The following is a 14915-nucleotide window of genomic DNA, read 5'->3' as shown; positions in this document are numbered from 1 at the left end:
GTTCTTACCTTCCTCTGCATCCTCTCCCGTGTACAGCCTCCCTCGTTGGCTCTCCTCCACTCTTTTTTCCCTCTCTCAATCTCTCCTTGATGTGTCCTTGACAATGCGGCAAGCTGCTCTAGCTTTTCCTCCTCACCAATCCCCCCCCCCACACACACACACACACACACACACACACACACACTCTTTCTCCAGCATCTTTAACACTGCCTGTTTTCAACGCAGGACTGTTGCGCCTTCGGGCCGCCTCGCTGCCTGTGTAAAAGTTACAAAAATTGGAATTGGGACGGACGGAGTTGTGGCGTCTTTGAGTTGTGTGAAAGGGGCCGCCAGCATGGCGGGACTACACGCAGTATGATGCGCGAGTCGTCCCACAGGACGGTCAAAAGGTGATAAAGCAGCGTTCAGAGTAACTGTAAGTTAACAATAACTGACAAAAACATTGCAATTGTCATTAATCAACCTTCTCTTCCACTCTCAGCTCACACACACTAGACTCTGACGCTGTTTTGTTACACGTCACACCTCTTTTGCTCCCGAAATCACACACTGGGGCAACAATACACCACCTTTGCTTGGCTCTGTGTAAATAAACAAAGCAGGTGTAACGGCAGACCTTATTTACGGCGCTTTTGAGGGATCTCTGTGTGAAACGAGCTTCCTTCTCATCGTTTCTCTGCATGCTCTTTTCTGTCTCTTTAGTGCGGGTATAATGGTCTCATACTGCAGTGATCCTAATGTTTACGCGTGTGGTCCGTTTCCCCCGATGTGTGTGTGTGTGTGTGTGTGTGTGTGTTTGTGTGTGTCATACACTATCAATTTGCGTAGAACTGTTGCAAAATATGCATTTCTGTAGAATCTCTCTACTGTATATATACCCATATTTTCCCATCTGTCTGTCTGATCTGCCAATTCCTCCTCTGTACTCAGTATTGTATTCATACTAAGAAGAGGCAGCAGCTTTTGTTGTACTGTCAAACGTCTCAGATCAGAGAGGAGTACTACGGAGCAAGTTTGACAGCGCCGGGCTTTCTTTGCATTAGCAGTCTCCAAAAAAACCTAAACCCTAATCAGAGATAATGGGTGTCACAACGGTTGTTATCAACCAACCGTTCCTTATAAAAGGGGTCATTTGGCATCATTTGACTCTTCCACTTCACAAAATGGACCGATTGCACACCTGACACTGTCCCATAATAAGGGATACGTGGAAATGACTTGGCCCAAGTGAAATTGATTTATTATCTGTGATGAACACCAACAGCCTAATACATTTACGTACTTCAGCAAATCAGGACCAAGCGTAAAAACATTATCCAAAGTGGTATCATCATCACTCTGTTTGTGTATGGATGACATGCTGCGCCCAAGTGTTTTTATTATATTACCTGATGCAAACAGGAAGCACCTGTGGCATTTATGTACACTATCTGAATCACCACCTGAATGCATGTAAGTATGTAACGTATACAGTTTGTGTTACTCTTTTTGCACAACGTTGTGTTGGCATTACTGGCACACGGTTCAACAAGCTAGCATATATAGTGTAGTTTGTAGAGCTACAAAGATCAATCGATTAGTTGTCAACTATTAAATTAATCAAATTTAACTATTTTAAAACTTGATTAATCAGTTTAAGTCATTTTGTTATTTTTTTCCCCAGCTACTTCACTTCTCTAAACTAAATATCTTTGAGTTGTGGACAAAACAAGACATTTCAGGACTTCATCTTTGGCTGAAACACCGATCAACATTTTTTACAATTTTCCACCAAACAACTTATCGACAGCGATACCACAGAATCGATATTGACAGAAGTCTCCTAGCTAGAGTCCAAGGCAAGTCTTAAGTCTCAAGTCTCTGAGCTAGAGTCCAAGTCAGGTCTCAAGTCTCTGAGCTAGAGTCCAAGTCAAGTCTTGAGTCTCTGAGCTAGAGTCCAAGTCAAGTCTTGAGTCTCTGAGCTAGAGTCCAAGTCAGGTCTCAAGTCTCTGAGCTAGAGTCCAAGTCAGGTCTCAAGTCTCTGAGCTAGAGTCCAAGTCAGGTCTCAAGTCTCTGGTGGTTATAATGAGTGTTTTATCACCTTCTGAGTTTAGCTCCCGCAGGTCGTGGCTAAAGCAAGAAGCAAGCTAACGTTAGATGGAAATTCTGAGCTAAACTTGTTAGCTCATCAGGGTGCATTCAGATTTCAGATGCCTGATAAATCTAGGTATGGTTTAGTCAGAATCCTTTATCTTGATACCACTTATTTTGTATTCAAATCTTTTTTAGTTTGGGCCTCGATGAAGTTTTTAAAGGAACACGCCAACGTTTGTTGAAATCCGGCTTATCACGATCTCCCCTAGCTGCAGATGGGTGGGCCAACGCATTTTTTGTCTCGGTACTTGCATTGTTTTAGTCAGGTGCAACACTGGTAGCGCCGCATCTAGTTAGCTTAGCGTAGAGAATGGAATCCTATGTTGCCAGTTAGCATGTTGTGAGTAAAAGTGAGCCGACAATAAAACAACAACAACCTAATTACTTCTCGTGGCCTGCATATTCACAATAAGTAAAATAACAATGCAGATTAAGACTAGACGATTTCCTAGGAAGATACTGACTTGGGACTATATTGGGGGGAAGCACAGCCGAAGCACTGCTACATGGGCGTAGATCACGCAGCACCTTAAACCCCCCTACTTCCTTCAACATACCCAGCGTGAATAGCTGGCTATTTTCCTACAGTGGACAGTAAATGGGTATGAACATGGCAGATTTTGTGAGAGACGAAGAGGATGACTTCTCAGACAGTCAAGATCCAGAAGCACACCTCTACGAACCAGAGTTCTCAGAAAAGGAGTTGCGTGCTTTGGAAACAGAAGGACTAGAGGAGGTTGCGATTGCTCAACAGCCCGAGGACGTGAGGCATTCTGCAGTCCTCAACTTTTTTTTTCAGTGTGATAAAGTCAACTGAGAACGCAGAATGGATCCAATAAACAGCTGTCCACAGAGTGAGTGATTACTGTAAACCGTTTTTATGGAATAGATCAAGCCATATTAGACCTGTACTCACACAGAGTTACTGCATTGATATCTCGGCGCCATGTTGCAGTGCTTCGCCTGTGCATCCCCCCCAATAAAGTCCCAAATCAATGTCTGCCAATATCTACACAGGCCACAAGAAGTTATTAGGTTGTTGTTGTTTTATTGTCGGCTCACTTTTACTCACAACATGCTAACCAGCAAGATAGGATTCCATTCACTACGCTAAGCTAAGTAGCGGCGCCGCTGCCGGTGTTACACCGGACTAAAACTATGCATGCACTGAGATAAAGAATCCGTTGGCCCATGTATCTACAGCTAGGGGAAACCGTGATAAGCCCTATTTCAACAAATGGTGGGATGTTCCTTTAAAGCTAAAGCTTCTGAGGTATAGCACAGCAGCAGCTGGTGCTGTCGACATATTTGCTGTCCTAATTCACGTGCAGCAGCCAATATGTTACACATTACGTGTTACATAGGTTACGGGTTACCCAATGAGGGGAATAATATTCAGCTTATCATACAGTTCCTAAAAATAAAGGTTTTTCATGGGTCCGGCATCCAACGGTCTTCTGAGTACGACTCTCAGGTCAAGTCTGAAGTCAGCAGCTATGTTTCATCCACACGTTTTTAACCAAATTAAGTGATATCACATGAAAAATGCCTCAAGGAAGCAGTAAAATTCGATGAAATTTCATGAACATTGACATTGCCATTAAGATTTAGGTCATTTTATGGTTGCAACCCGCCACAAAACAAAGAAGAAGAAGTTTTAATTCATTTCCGCCCAGTGTTTCCGCTCCGTTTGCACACATGGAGGGTGTCAACAAAGACAGATGGAAGTGGACGGACAAGGAGATGAGAGACTTTTTGAATTTAATTTGTCAGGAACTCAAAAGGAAATGGCCGACAAAGGGTAAGACAAGCCGTGGGACGTCGTCCGGAGGAGATGGAAGGCGCTCAAACCGCGATACATGTCTCAAAAAAGAGTCTCGCAGCGATGCCAGAGGAAAAATAAAAGCCAAGTTGCATCATCACAAAAATGTGTTAATAGTGTTGTTTTCTTATCATAGCTTTATATGTCGCTATCAGCTGGCACATAAGCACTACAACTTCAATAGTGATCATGTTTTGGTAGACGGCGCAAACCATTTTGTCTAGAAAAACTTGAATGTTGTGGGATTCAGTGCAAAATTTAATAGAAAAACCTTAAAATGTCTAAAAACAATCGAATATACCAATTTGATCGAAAATAGCGTGACGTCATTATGCACAGGTTTTTATTTGCTTTAAACCCGTTGGATGGAAAAACACTTTCACCAGCTTTATTCACATGAGTTCTTTTACTGAACTTCAGACAATTCGATTGACAAATGGATGGAAAGGTAGCTACTGTGTGTTTGACTTAACCCTTGTGTTTTCCTCGGGTCAGATTTGACTCAATTTCAGTTTTTTCATCACAAAAAATGGCCCTTTGAAATAAGCTGAAAATGTCAACATAAGAAATATCAAATAACTTTGGAAAAAACCTTTAAAAAAGCACCCACAACATTGAAAAAGTGACAAAAATGTCAGAAAAGCGATAACTTTTTTTCATGGTTGACGGGCAAACAACACAAGGGTTAAGTGCAACTCGAGTCCCAGTCTCAAACTCGACGCCCCATCTCTGCAAATCGATTAATAAAGAAAATATTTATCGATTAATTAAGAAAATATCTACAGATGAATTGACAATATAAAACAATCGTTAGCTGCAGCCCTAGTATTTTGCAAGAAAGGTGGGGCCATTTCCAACAAAGCTGATTAATGGACAGGCAGCTCCTTTTTATAGCCGATTTCAATCAGAAACTCTGAACATAACCTCCCCCAGAAACAATTGGGCATGCAGCATAAGTAACCATGGTGATCTAGCCAGGTTAAAAGAGAAAAATTCTAACTTTATGCTCAACATACCCCGCTAACCCACTCATCTTACTTCATGTTACGCCCCTCTGGAGCATAAAACATCGGAATGATCAGTTTCGAGCAATGACGTTAGATTTCTACGAGCTGGGAAACATCGTTCTTCGTTCATGTTTTGTAGGTTTGTCACGCCCGATGACACCATATGTAATTTGTGAGCACAGTGCAAAAGAAGTCTGTCCAAGTGTGTGGAGAGCAGCGTTAGTGTGTTTGTTTGCCAACTGCTCTTTGTAGGTTGTACAACTGCAGATACACGACTCTGTGTGTTATGTGTCTGCTGGGTTTGTTGGGACCTGCTGCACTGAATCCTGACCAGCTCACAGTATCAAATTAGCTCCACTCAACACAGACTTACTGTAACTTAACACCCAGCAACTCTCTCACTTTTTATCCATCTCCATGTCTCTCACACACACACACACACACACACACACATACACACACACAGTCTTCTTCCTCATGTTCAACGTCTCACCATTTCACAATTCTCCATCATCTTTCTCTCTCTTGCTGACTTTCGCAGCCAACTTCTCTCTGCTGTTGTGTTGCTAGGTTACAAACTAGTTGAAGGAGTGGGTGTAGTGTGGTACCACACCCCTGCTAGAACATACAAGTGGGCGCATGCATGTAGGCCTATACACACTAAAACACAGAAACACAAATTACACCCTCAGTAGTCACCACAAATCTTGGATTGGCATAATTATATCAACTTGTTCTTTTTGTGTGCTTGCATGCGTGCGTCCGTGTGTGCATGCGTGCGTAAATAGTTTACAGTCATCACGTTTATTAAGTAAGTATACCATTTAGTAGGCATTTCAAGAGACACAATGGGGGCACCAACTAACAATTATTTCCATTATAGATTCCTTATTAAAAAATCACTATTGATTTTTTTGGTCAGAATGTTTTTTTTGGTCAGAATGTTTGCCATTTTTCAGTCAATTGATTGATTGATCAATCATTTCAGCTCTGGTTATTATTTCTATTACTATATACTATTGTACTATTTAAAATAGACTAAATTGGGTCAAATATGCTGGTTCCTGGTTGTCAAATGCGAGGATTTCCAGCTTTATACATGTGGCAGCTAAATCAACAATGAGAATAATCCCAAATTCCAGACCCAACACAATTAATTGATTAATTGAAAGAATAATGAAAATAGTTGAAGAGCTGTACAGTACATGGACCCATAATTACAGACACTGTGTCTGCAATATTTGAGATCCTCGTCAGTCCTTGCCCACTTTTACTCCATTCATCCATCTATGGATTTAAAATGTATTTATCGTCGTTCATCCATTAGAGTCCCATCATCCATTCACCAATCAATTTATCCAGGAATCCATCTCAGCCAGGATTACACTCCATGAATAAAATCTGACGGTTCAGTGCATGTGCGTAGTGATAATGCATGAGGAAAACAAAATGAACGTTAGCTCGGTCAGTTCCTGTCATCAGAACATGAAGTGAGGGTATCAGTGTTGTTGAGTTGAGTTTGCAGCACCACCACTCATGCGGCTCAATATCATCTATGCTTCCACTTCTTCTCTTAATTTATCTCGGTGTGCCAAATTCATCTCACTGTTGACCCATCTTCATTTCATCGCCTCTACAAATTCATCCATCCATCCAGCCAGCCAGCAAGCTATTCACTAGAGCTACAAAGATTAACTGATTAGTTGTCAACTAATTCATAATTTTGATGGCCTGCGTGTTCACAACGAGTACAAATAACAATGCAGATTAAGACTAGACCTTTTCCTAGGCAGACATTGACTTGGGACTATACTGCGTGGAAGCCAAAGCACAGCTACATGGGAGCAGAGATCACGCAGCACCTCAAACCCCCCCAACTTGCTTCATCATACCCGACGTGAATAGCTGGCTATTTTCCTACAGTAGACAGTGAATGGCCATGAAAATGGCGTATTTTGTGAGAGACGAAGAGGATGATGTCAAGATCCAGCTGCGTGCCTACAGCCTACAGCCCGAGGAAGTGAGGCATCCTAAAGTCCTCAACTTTTTTCGGTGTGATAAAGTCAGCTGGGAAAAAAGCTGAATGCATTTTTTTTTTTAAAGGTCTCGCTTTAAAAAAAAAAAAAAATCCATTTAACACACTATATTTTATTTTTAAACACAGGGCACACTGGCAGGACGACGGATTACTAAACCACTCCACCAAATTTTGGTGGTTTTGAAAGCTTTACTTTTTCAAACCGCGGTATATCTCAAACCGGAGACCAGGCCCATGCCTACAAACTAAAAAACGTTATTTTAATAACCCAAATGCTGGGTTAGGGCTGTTGGGTCTTAGATTGGGTTGATTTAAACCAACGTTGGGTCAAAGACTGTGACCCAACACGATGGGTCAAACCAGAGCGGCTCATTCTTCCGCCATTTCTGGACAAAAGGGCCCGCGACGTCGATGACCACAGCCCGGTAAGTGGTAGGAAACTTTAAGACGGTAAAACCAGACAAATATGTTAGAATAACCAGACAATTGGGTTCCTGTAAACACACTAACATCCTTACACAGAATTAATTAATGATATAACATTATCGTTATGAGTAGCAGTTATTTAGCGTCCCGCACGTCGTTAACGCAGTTGACAGTGAGGATGACGGAGGTAAACGGACCGTTAGCTAGCGCTAACGTTATGGCCTGAGCTCTAAAATTATAAAACCTGATAATAACGCAAAACAGGACAATGATAAAGTAAAGAGACTAGTTCTCTCTTATGTGATAAGCATCCTAACAGTTACAAGGTTACTTTTTTGTGCATATTACATGCATGCACAAAAAAGTATGACGTTAAAAAATCTGCAATTCTTCAAATGATATTGCCTAAAAATGATTCACACCAGATTTTCTGAAAAATTTGAGTTAGTATGTGCTTGTTATTATTAAATTAGACAACGCAAATGTATATCACAATATCTCGATATATGATTCCATTGAAAGACAATAAATTATCATATTGAATTACTGCCCAGTCCTACTGATACTGTATCCACTCAACCACCTCACCATTTCCTTTCATCAGTCTTTTCATACATGTGCTATCATCCATTCATCCATCTCCTCCTCCATTATTCATACATCCACCAATCTACCTTTTCAACAGTTCAACCATTCGTGCACCCGTGCCTGCTCACCATCAGTCTTGCTGGTCTGTAGTCTCTGGCAGAGCCCATCTGGGTCTCCGTAGCTCTCCTGGATCTTCTGAATGGCATCAGCCCCTCGGAGCTCCATCAGCTCCGTTAGCTCCGCCACCGTGACCCCAAAGTCTCCCCCTGCATGGCTGCCATCTGCCCTTCCTCCTCCGCCCACGCCTCTTGTCCCTTTGGGATAAAACTCCACCGCGCTGTTTGCCATTTCACCCATAGTGGCTGTTGTTGACATGTCAGCAAGGGTTTCTTTCCTGTTTTTTGGTCCTCCTTTCTCTCTGTAGTCTGTCTTCAACTCAGTTCCCCTTTTGTTCGGTTGGTGGAGGGTTGTTCATGTGCTCAGCAGCCAATACTTTGGTTCGGTCTGGATTTCTTTCTTAAATAATCTGTAATTATAATGATGCACCTAAATCCTTTTTTACTATTTCATTTCAAGGACAATGAAGGGGCATTGGTTGATTATTTATTTTTTCCTCCTCACTATCTTGGCCTGGCCTCCCACTGCTCCTTTAATTCTCCATAACTGGAGGAGGAGGAGGGTGAGGGGGATCAAGGACAGCAAGCCGGGGCACTTTCGAAGCTTGATGTCTGAATGAATCCAGCTTTCTTTTCCTTCGTCTCCTCTGCGACTCCGCTCTTTCCTCTTTTCTGTCCCCCTCCCTCCAGGGTCACGGCCAGTCCATGGACAGACGGACGGACGGGCTGACAGACTTACAGAGACGGTGATGGGAGGATGATGGACGGATGGAGAGAGGGGCGGGAAGTGGATCCAGTTCAGAGGTAGCTACTACTGCACCACCAGGACCTGAGAGAGAGCAAGAAAGAGATACATTACCACTCTGTTTTATTGATCTCACTCACTATCATCATTATGTTTTTAGTACACAACAATGTGTCTTGAAGTGTACAGTCATGTTAGAAAATGGTTACAAATCTGATACATGTGATTATCTAAAAAGGTAAGATCATTATTGGTCTAGCCCTGTAACCAAACCTAAACCTTTGCTCAGTTTTTCCACACTTTAAGCTTTGTAAAGCCAAAGCTTTTTGGCCATTCGGGGGCAGCACAACAAGCTGTAAACACAACACTGACATATTGTTACTTTATAAAGTGGATATGGCTGACAAACATTGGCTTATTTACACATCCAGCTGACACTGAGTGTCATTAGGATTCATTTGGAGATGCCTTTCTGGCTACATGACAAATGTAAGTCTAATTTTCACTCCACCATCTCAAGAGAAAAAATATGTAGCTATAAACTATGTTCACCAGCTAGCCGCTAACTTTGTCTGTCTGTTGTTTAGTGCTGTGTAGATAGCGTACATTTTGTTGTTTTTTAGGTTTCTAGCAGGAAACAGCTGTCTCCTGCGTCTGCAAAAGATGCGCATGAGAGCCATAAGAGTGAATCAAAACAGTGAAGTTGCACGCCATGAATCCCAAACAATGAATGCTAAAATGCTCCGAAGAGGTCAAAAGAGCTGCTGAGTTGGGTTCATCACTATGAGCGACACCTCTCACACTAACTATACAACAGTAGTAGTCCAGTCATTTCATCCATTGTTCATATAAATACACTGATGATAGCAGCTTTAAATATTTTAAAAAGAACAAATGGAGCGCAAACTAAGTCTTAGATTGAGATTTGCATCAACAGCCTGTGGTGAGTTCACATGTTTATAATAACTGCAGGACAGTCGCATACTATCTACGTCAGTTGAACAGGTGAAGATCGCAAACAGGCTACTTAGTGAATGACAGGGTAGCGCGCTGCAGATCCGGTGTTTTTAACTGAGCTTAACAGAAAATTTTCGGGGCGGAAATGAATCTGTGATGCTGTTCTGTCATCATTGTTCCCTGTGAAGTTAGCTGGAAGTGCATGGTGTGTTTTTATGTGGACTTAATGCGTCGGACTCCGTTTAAAAATAGCTTTAGCAATGTGGTATGTTAGGAGTTAATTTGGCTTTGTGTGCTCTGATACTTTGAGACTTTGCATGCAGTCATTACACCGGTCCTAATTATGTTTTAAAGAAAACTCCACTCCCGGCTGTTTTGGAAGAAGGAAATAACGAGATTAACGGGTGAACTAGCTGTAAAAGTGAGTTTGCTTTAAGTGCTGTATAGCGGATGGAGACTTTATTAAAGTCGTAGTTTGTTAAATGCAAATTAAAAAATTGGAGAATGGAATTCCAGGGTCAATCGCAGGGTGAGTGAGTTTTACTCGGGCAACGTTATCAGTGGTAACCTCTGCATGAGCTGCACTGCTCTTCGGCGTAGGTGGTAGCAGTGCAGAGCGGCAGCAATTAGGAGAGGCGGGGGGGAAGAAACAAGGACGGGGAGGGCCAACACTTTCTAAGGGAGGCACTCAGATTCCTGCACCACCAGCCCAGCTACCAGACCAAAAACCAGAGAAGCTCAGATCCCAACACACACAGAGGGAGTTTGACTTCATTCCCTGCTCAGGATGCCATTACCCAACTACATCTTCACATAGCAAATACTTGTTTGCTGCTATATTCGTGTTCTGAATATCATTTATAATTTAGTACTGTTGGTTTTGGTTTTGGTTGGTTTTTCATGGGATTTCTTGACAATAACACAAAATAAAGTTGTACCATTGTTACCATCATGCTCCATGTAATGCTACATCCAATAAGGTATGTCCTTTGTCACAAATCACGCCATGCCTGGACACATCCACATGCCTTGCAGGTGCGATTACTTCCCATTTAATTTGTTCAGTCTAATGAACGGCTTGTGAGACCCGAAAGAGGGAATTTTCCTGAAGGGATCTTCTCTTGTTGAATACCCTGAAAAAAAACAATTTCTTAATCACTTATTTAACATTACGGCCCATCTCTGGAAGTGATTTAATTACAATAAATGTGACCCCGATAGTGTTCAGTAACCTAGTGAAACAGCAACTTCAGCCACACAGAGTGAGACCGAGCATGCTTCTGCCCACACGAGCAATTAGCGCTGCCTGTAACTAAATATTCTCAGCATCACACATGGCACAACATGTTGTGATTGCCCTATCAGCGGTTTTTAGGGTATTTTGCATAGGGGTAAGCATGAAAGAAGAACTGAATCTCCTCATGAGTTCCTTTTCTCCTCCTTCCTCCCCACTCTTCACTCTCCCTTAGCTCAGTCTGCCTCTTGCCATCTTCTCCCTCCCTTTCTCTCCTCCCCACCCTACGATGCCTCCATCCTGACTGAGAGTGTTAGTTTATGACTGAGTCACCCTGCTCTGCCTTTGAAGCTTCCTCTCGCTCCATCTTTTCTCATTTGCCTGGTCTCCCATCTATTTATCTATCTATCTACAGTATCTAACTATCTATCTACTTATCTATCTATCTATCTACAGTACTATCTATCCATCTATCTATCTATCTATCTATCTACAGTACTATCTATCTATAGTATCTATCTATCTACAGTACTATCTATCCATCTATCTATCTATCTATCTATCTATCTATCTATCTATCTATCTATCTATCTATCTATCTATCTATCTATCTATTTATAGTATCTATCTATCTCTATATCTATCTATCTACAGTATCTATCTATCTATCTATCTATCTATCTATAGTATCTATCTATCTATCTATCTATCTACAGTATCTATCTATCTATCTATCTATCTACAGTATCTATCTATCTATCTATAGTATCTATCTATCTCTATATCTATCTATCTACAGTATCTATCTATCTTTCTATCTATCTATCTACAGTATGGATCTATCTATCTATCCATTTATCTATCTACAGTATGTATCTATCTATCTATCCATTTATCTATCTACAGTATGTATCTATCTATCTATCTATCTATCCATCTACAGTATCTATCTATCTATCCATTTATATATCTACAGTATGTATCTATCTATCTATCTATCTATCTATCCATCTACAGTATGTATCTAACTATCTATCTATCTATCTATCGATCCATCTATCTACAGTATCTATCTTTTTTTACATGCCTTGGTTTGTGTTGTGTCATTGCTTGTTGATATTTTACCGTCTTCTTTTTCCTCTCTTCTGACTCCCTTATTTTGTCGCCATGCTCGTCTATCTGCTTCCTGCTACTGCAATCATTTATTTAATCAGCCAGTGTGCATTTTCTTCCCTGCCCGGTCTCTTACTCACGGATTCTGTCTGATTTTATAACGCTCACGCAGGAAAAAGCTCTTCTGCTAAGCCTCCCAACTATTGCAACTAACTCTGACCGTGTCTTTCTGTTTGTCTTCGAGCTTTGATGTGCACAGTGCCCATGTGTATGCGCACATGGGAGCCTGTGTTGCGTAATTACACAAAAACTTTATTACTCAATTTGTTATGCCTTCCTAACTCTCTCTCTCTCTCTCTCTCACACACACACACATACATATACACTTACACACACACATGCACACAAATACAGTCCCTTTTAGCCACAGCATACCATAACCACAAATGTATAGTACACAAAAAGACAGTAACACTCATGCCCAGAGACATCACTTACATGATAGCTGACATGACACACACAACATGAAAAGATTCAGACAAAAGGTCTCCACAATCCTCAGTGACCTGCCCAGTTATCCTGAATGCAAGCCCTGCTTCTCAGACCACCATCCCTCGGGGGTTGATGCAATTTGATTGTTTTTTTGTTTTGCCCACTACTATCCCTCGGGGGTTTCCTCTTTATCGCAGAAGCAAGAAACTAAAGAAGGGTACAGAGCGGAGGAACACACGGAAGAGAAGGTCCTCAGGGGATTTGATTTTAGGCCAGCCGGGTCTCGTATGCTTTGTGACTTGGTGTGTGCGTGTGCGTGTGTGTGTGGTACATACATGCACACTTGAGCACATGTGACTTAACAAGTATGTGTGCATTCATGTGTTCCTCTCTGTACTTCTTGTGGACACAATTGTCATCATAGCTGACAGTGTTCCTTTACAACGATGTGTACGTGTGTGTGTGTGCGTGTGTGTGTGTGTGTGTGAACTTGTCAGTATTTAATCCCCCTGCCTACACTAGCTAACCTGCAGTCCATCTGTGCACCTGCAGTCCTACTTTGCGACAGGCATCTGAAGGGTCACCTCTGGCAGGGCCCTTGTATTTGGGCTGCTGCCTGCCATCGCTGGCTCAGCGCCAGTAACACACTTCTGTAAAGCCCAGCGGGAATAGCACACTTACAGGAGCCAACAGGGCACAGATATCTGCATTTACTGTGTAGCACATTAAAGCAACTGGATGATGCTGATGATGACGAGGGTGATGATGGTAACAGTTTGACAAAGGGAGGGGCTTCAGTTGGACTTGGGAAGAAAGAAAGAAAGAAAGAAAGAAAGAAAGTCAAAGTTAAGACTGACCACAGATGTATCCGTCTCTCTTCCATCTCACACACATGCATAGACACAGACACAGACACACACACACACACACAATCACAGTGTCCCGTGTCTATCACACACAAGCCACTATACACCTCCACCCTAAGCAGCACACACACACACACACACACACACATACGCAGGCGCACACACACATACGCAGGCGCACACACACACACACACACACACACACACACACACACACACACTTGTAATTGGCAGCAAGACTGTGCAGCACTTCTTTGCAGGAATGGCCCCATGAAACATACTTCCCATACAAAACGACCTTTCCTGGTCACCTTCAGACGTGCCTGAGCTTCATCCCTCATCCTCATCCTCATCCTCATCACATATATGGCAACAAGAGGAGGTGCCGATCAATACTGAGAAACTACACTGTGGGCCCGCTACAGATGCAAGGTTGAAAGAGTGATGGTGCGCCCACATGCCTGTGTCCCTCCGCAAGGTTACCGGGCCGACCACTGCCGGCCCGCTCTGCCCAACTCACACCGAGCCTGGACAGGACGACTTGTGATAGTCCCTCCTGCCAGAGATCATTCCCAGATCAAATCGACACCCCCGCAGCTCAGCGCTGCAGGTGCGACGTGCCGTAACCGAGACCAACAACGCAATTGACACCTAATAGCTTATAGCCTGATACACAGCGCCCCGGCGCCCGGGAACAGCAAGCGGCACCGCATCATCAACTGACATAGCACGCGGACGGATGGATGGATATGTATCATTAGCTCAACCCAAGCACATCCACACGTGCACGCGCGCAGACGCATACACACACAACCTCATAATGTCATAGCGCTGTTTGCCATGCAGGGTATTATGGTATGCCCTGCTGTATAGGCTCTTATTATAGCTGTGTAAGGCCTGAGATGGAGATACCACATCAGGGCCTGTTGTACATTCTGCAGTCAATCAAACATCAATGCTAAGCTATACGTGAATCACAGCGCATCTTCTCTAATAAAAACGACGCTCGCGGGCACCAGGGGGTAAATAACAGTCGCGCACGCGGGCACGCACGGACTCACCGACTCACCGTGCAGGCCGAGCTCAAGGACATCAGCATCAGCGCGTGAGCGTGCAGGCAGAATCCCCGTTAATCTGCGTGTGCGTGGAGCGGAGAATGTCCCAAACCGGATGAGAGCGCACAGGGGGGACCGGGGCTGCGGCAGCTCCGGTTGCCTGGAGTCCGAAAGGAGTGGAGGGATGAAAGACGACGACGGTGCTGATGAATATTCCGCTCCGCGCGGTCACCTGACGGTTTGTCGGCGAAGTTCTGCGGCGGCGATAGAGGAGCGAGAGAGAGAGAGAGAGAGAGAGAGAGAGAGAGAGAGAGAGAGAGAGA

General features: G+C 43.0%; 1 protein-coding gene across 2 annotated transcripts in view; it reads right to left on the bottom strand.

The window, feature by feature from the left end:
* The window catches only part of atp2b3b (ATPase plasma membrane Ca2+ transporting 3b), a 53536-nt gene extending 38627 nt beyond the window's left edge, over positions 1 to 14909 (bottom strand). For both annotated transcript variants that reach the window (XM_034875822.1, XM_034875823.1), the window contains exons 1-2: positions 14607 to 14909; positions 8143 to 8959 (exon numbers count right to left, since the gene is read on the bottom strand). In XM_034875822.1, the coding sequence (XP_034731713.1) occupies positions 8143 to 8389 (247 nt within the window). In that variant the 5' untranslated portion in view covers positions 8390 to 8959; positions 14607 to 14909. The remainder of the gene's footprint in view (positions 1 to 8142; positions 8960 to 14606) is intronic.
* Between the last annotated feature and the right edge of the window lie 6 nt (positions 14910 to 14915).

This window comes from Etheostoma cragini, chromosome 7 (assembly GCF_013103735.1).
Source record: "Etheostoma cragini isolate CJK2018 chromosome 7, CSU_Ecrag_1.0, whole genome shotgun sequence".
NCBI lineage: Eukaryota > Metazoa > Chordata > Actinopteri > Perciformes > Percidae > Etheostoma > Etheostoma cragini.
Note: the sequence above shows the minus strand (reverse complement) of the source record. Positions and strands in the feature narration are given on the sequence as shown.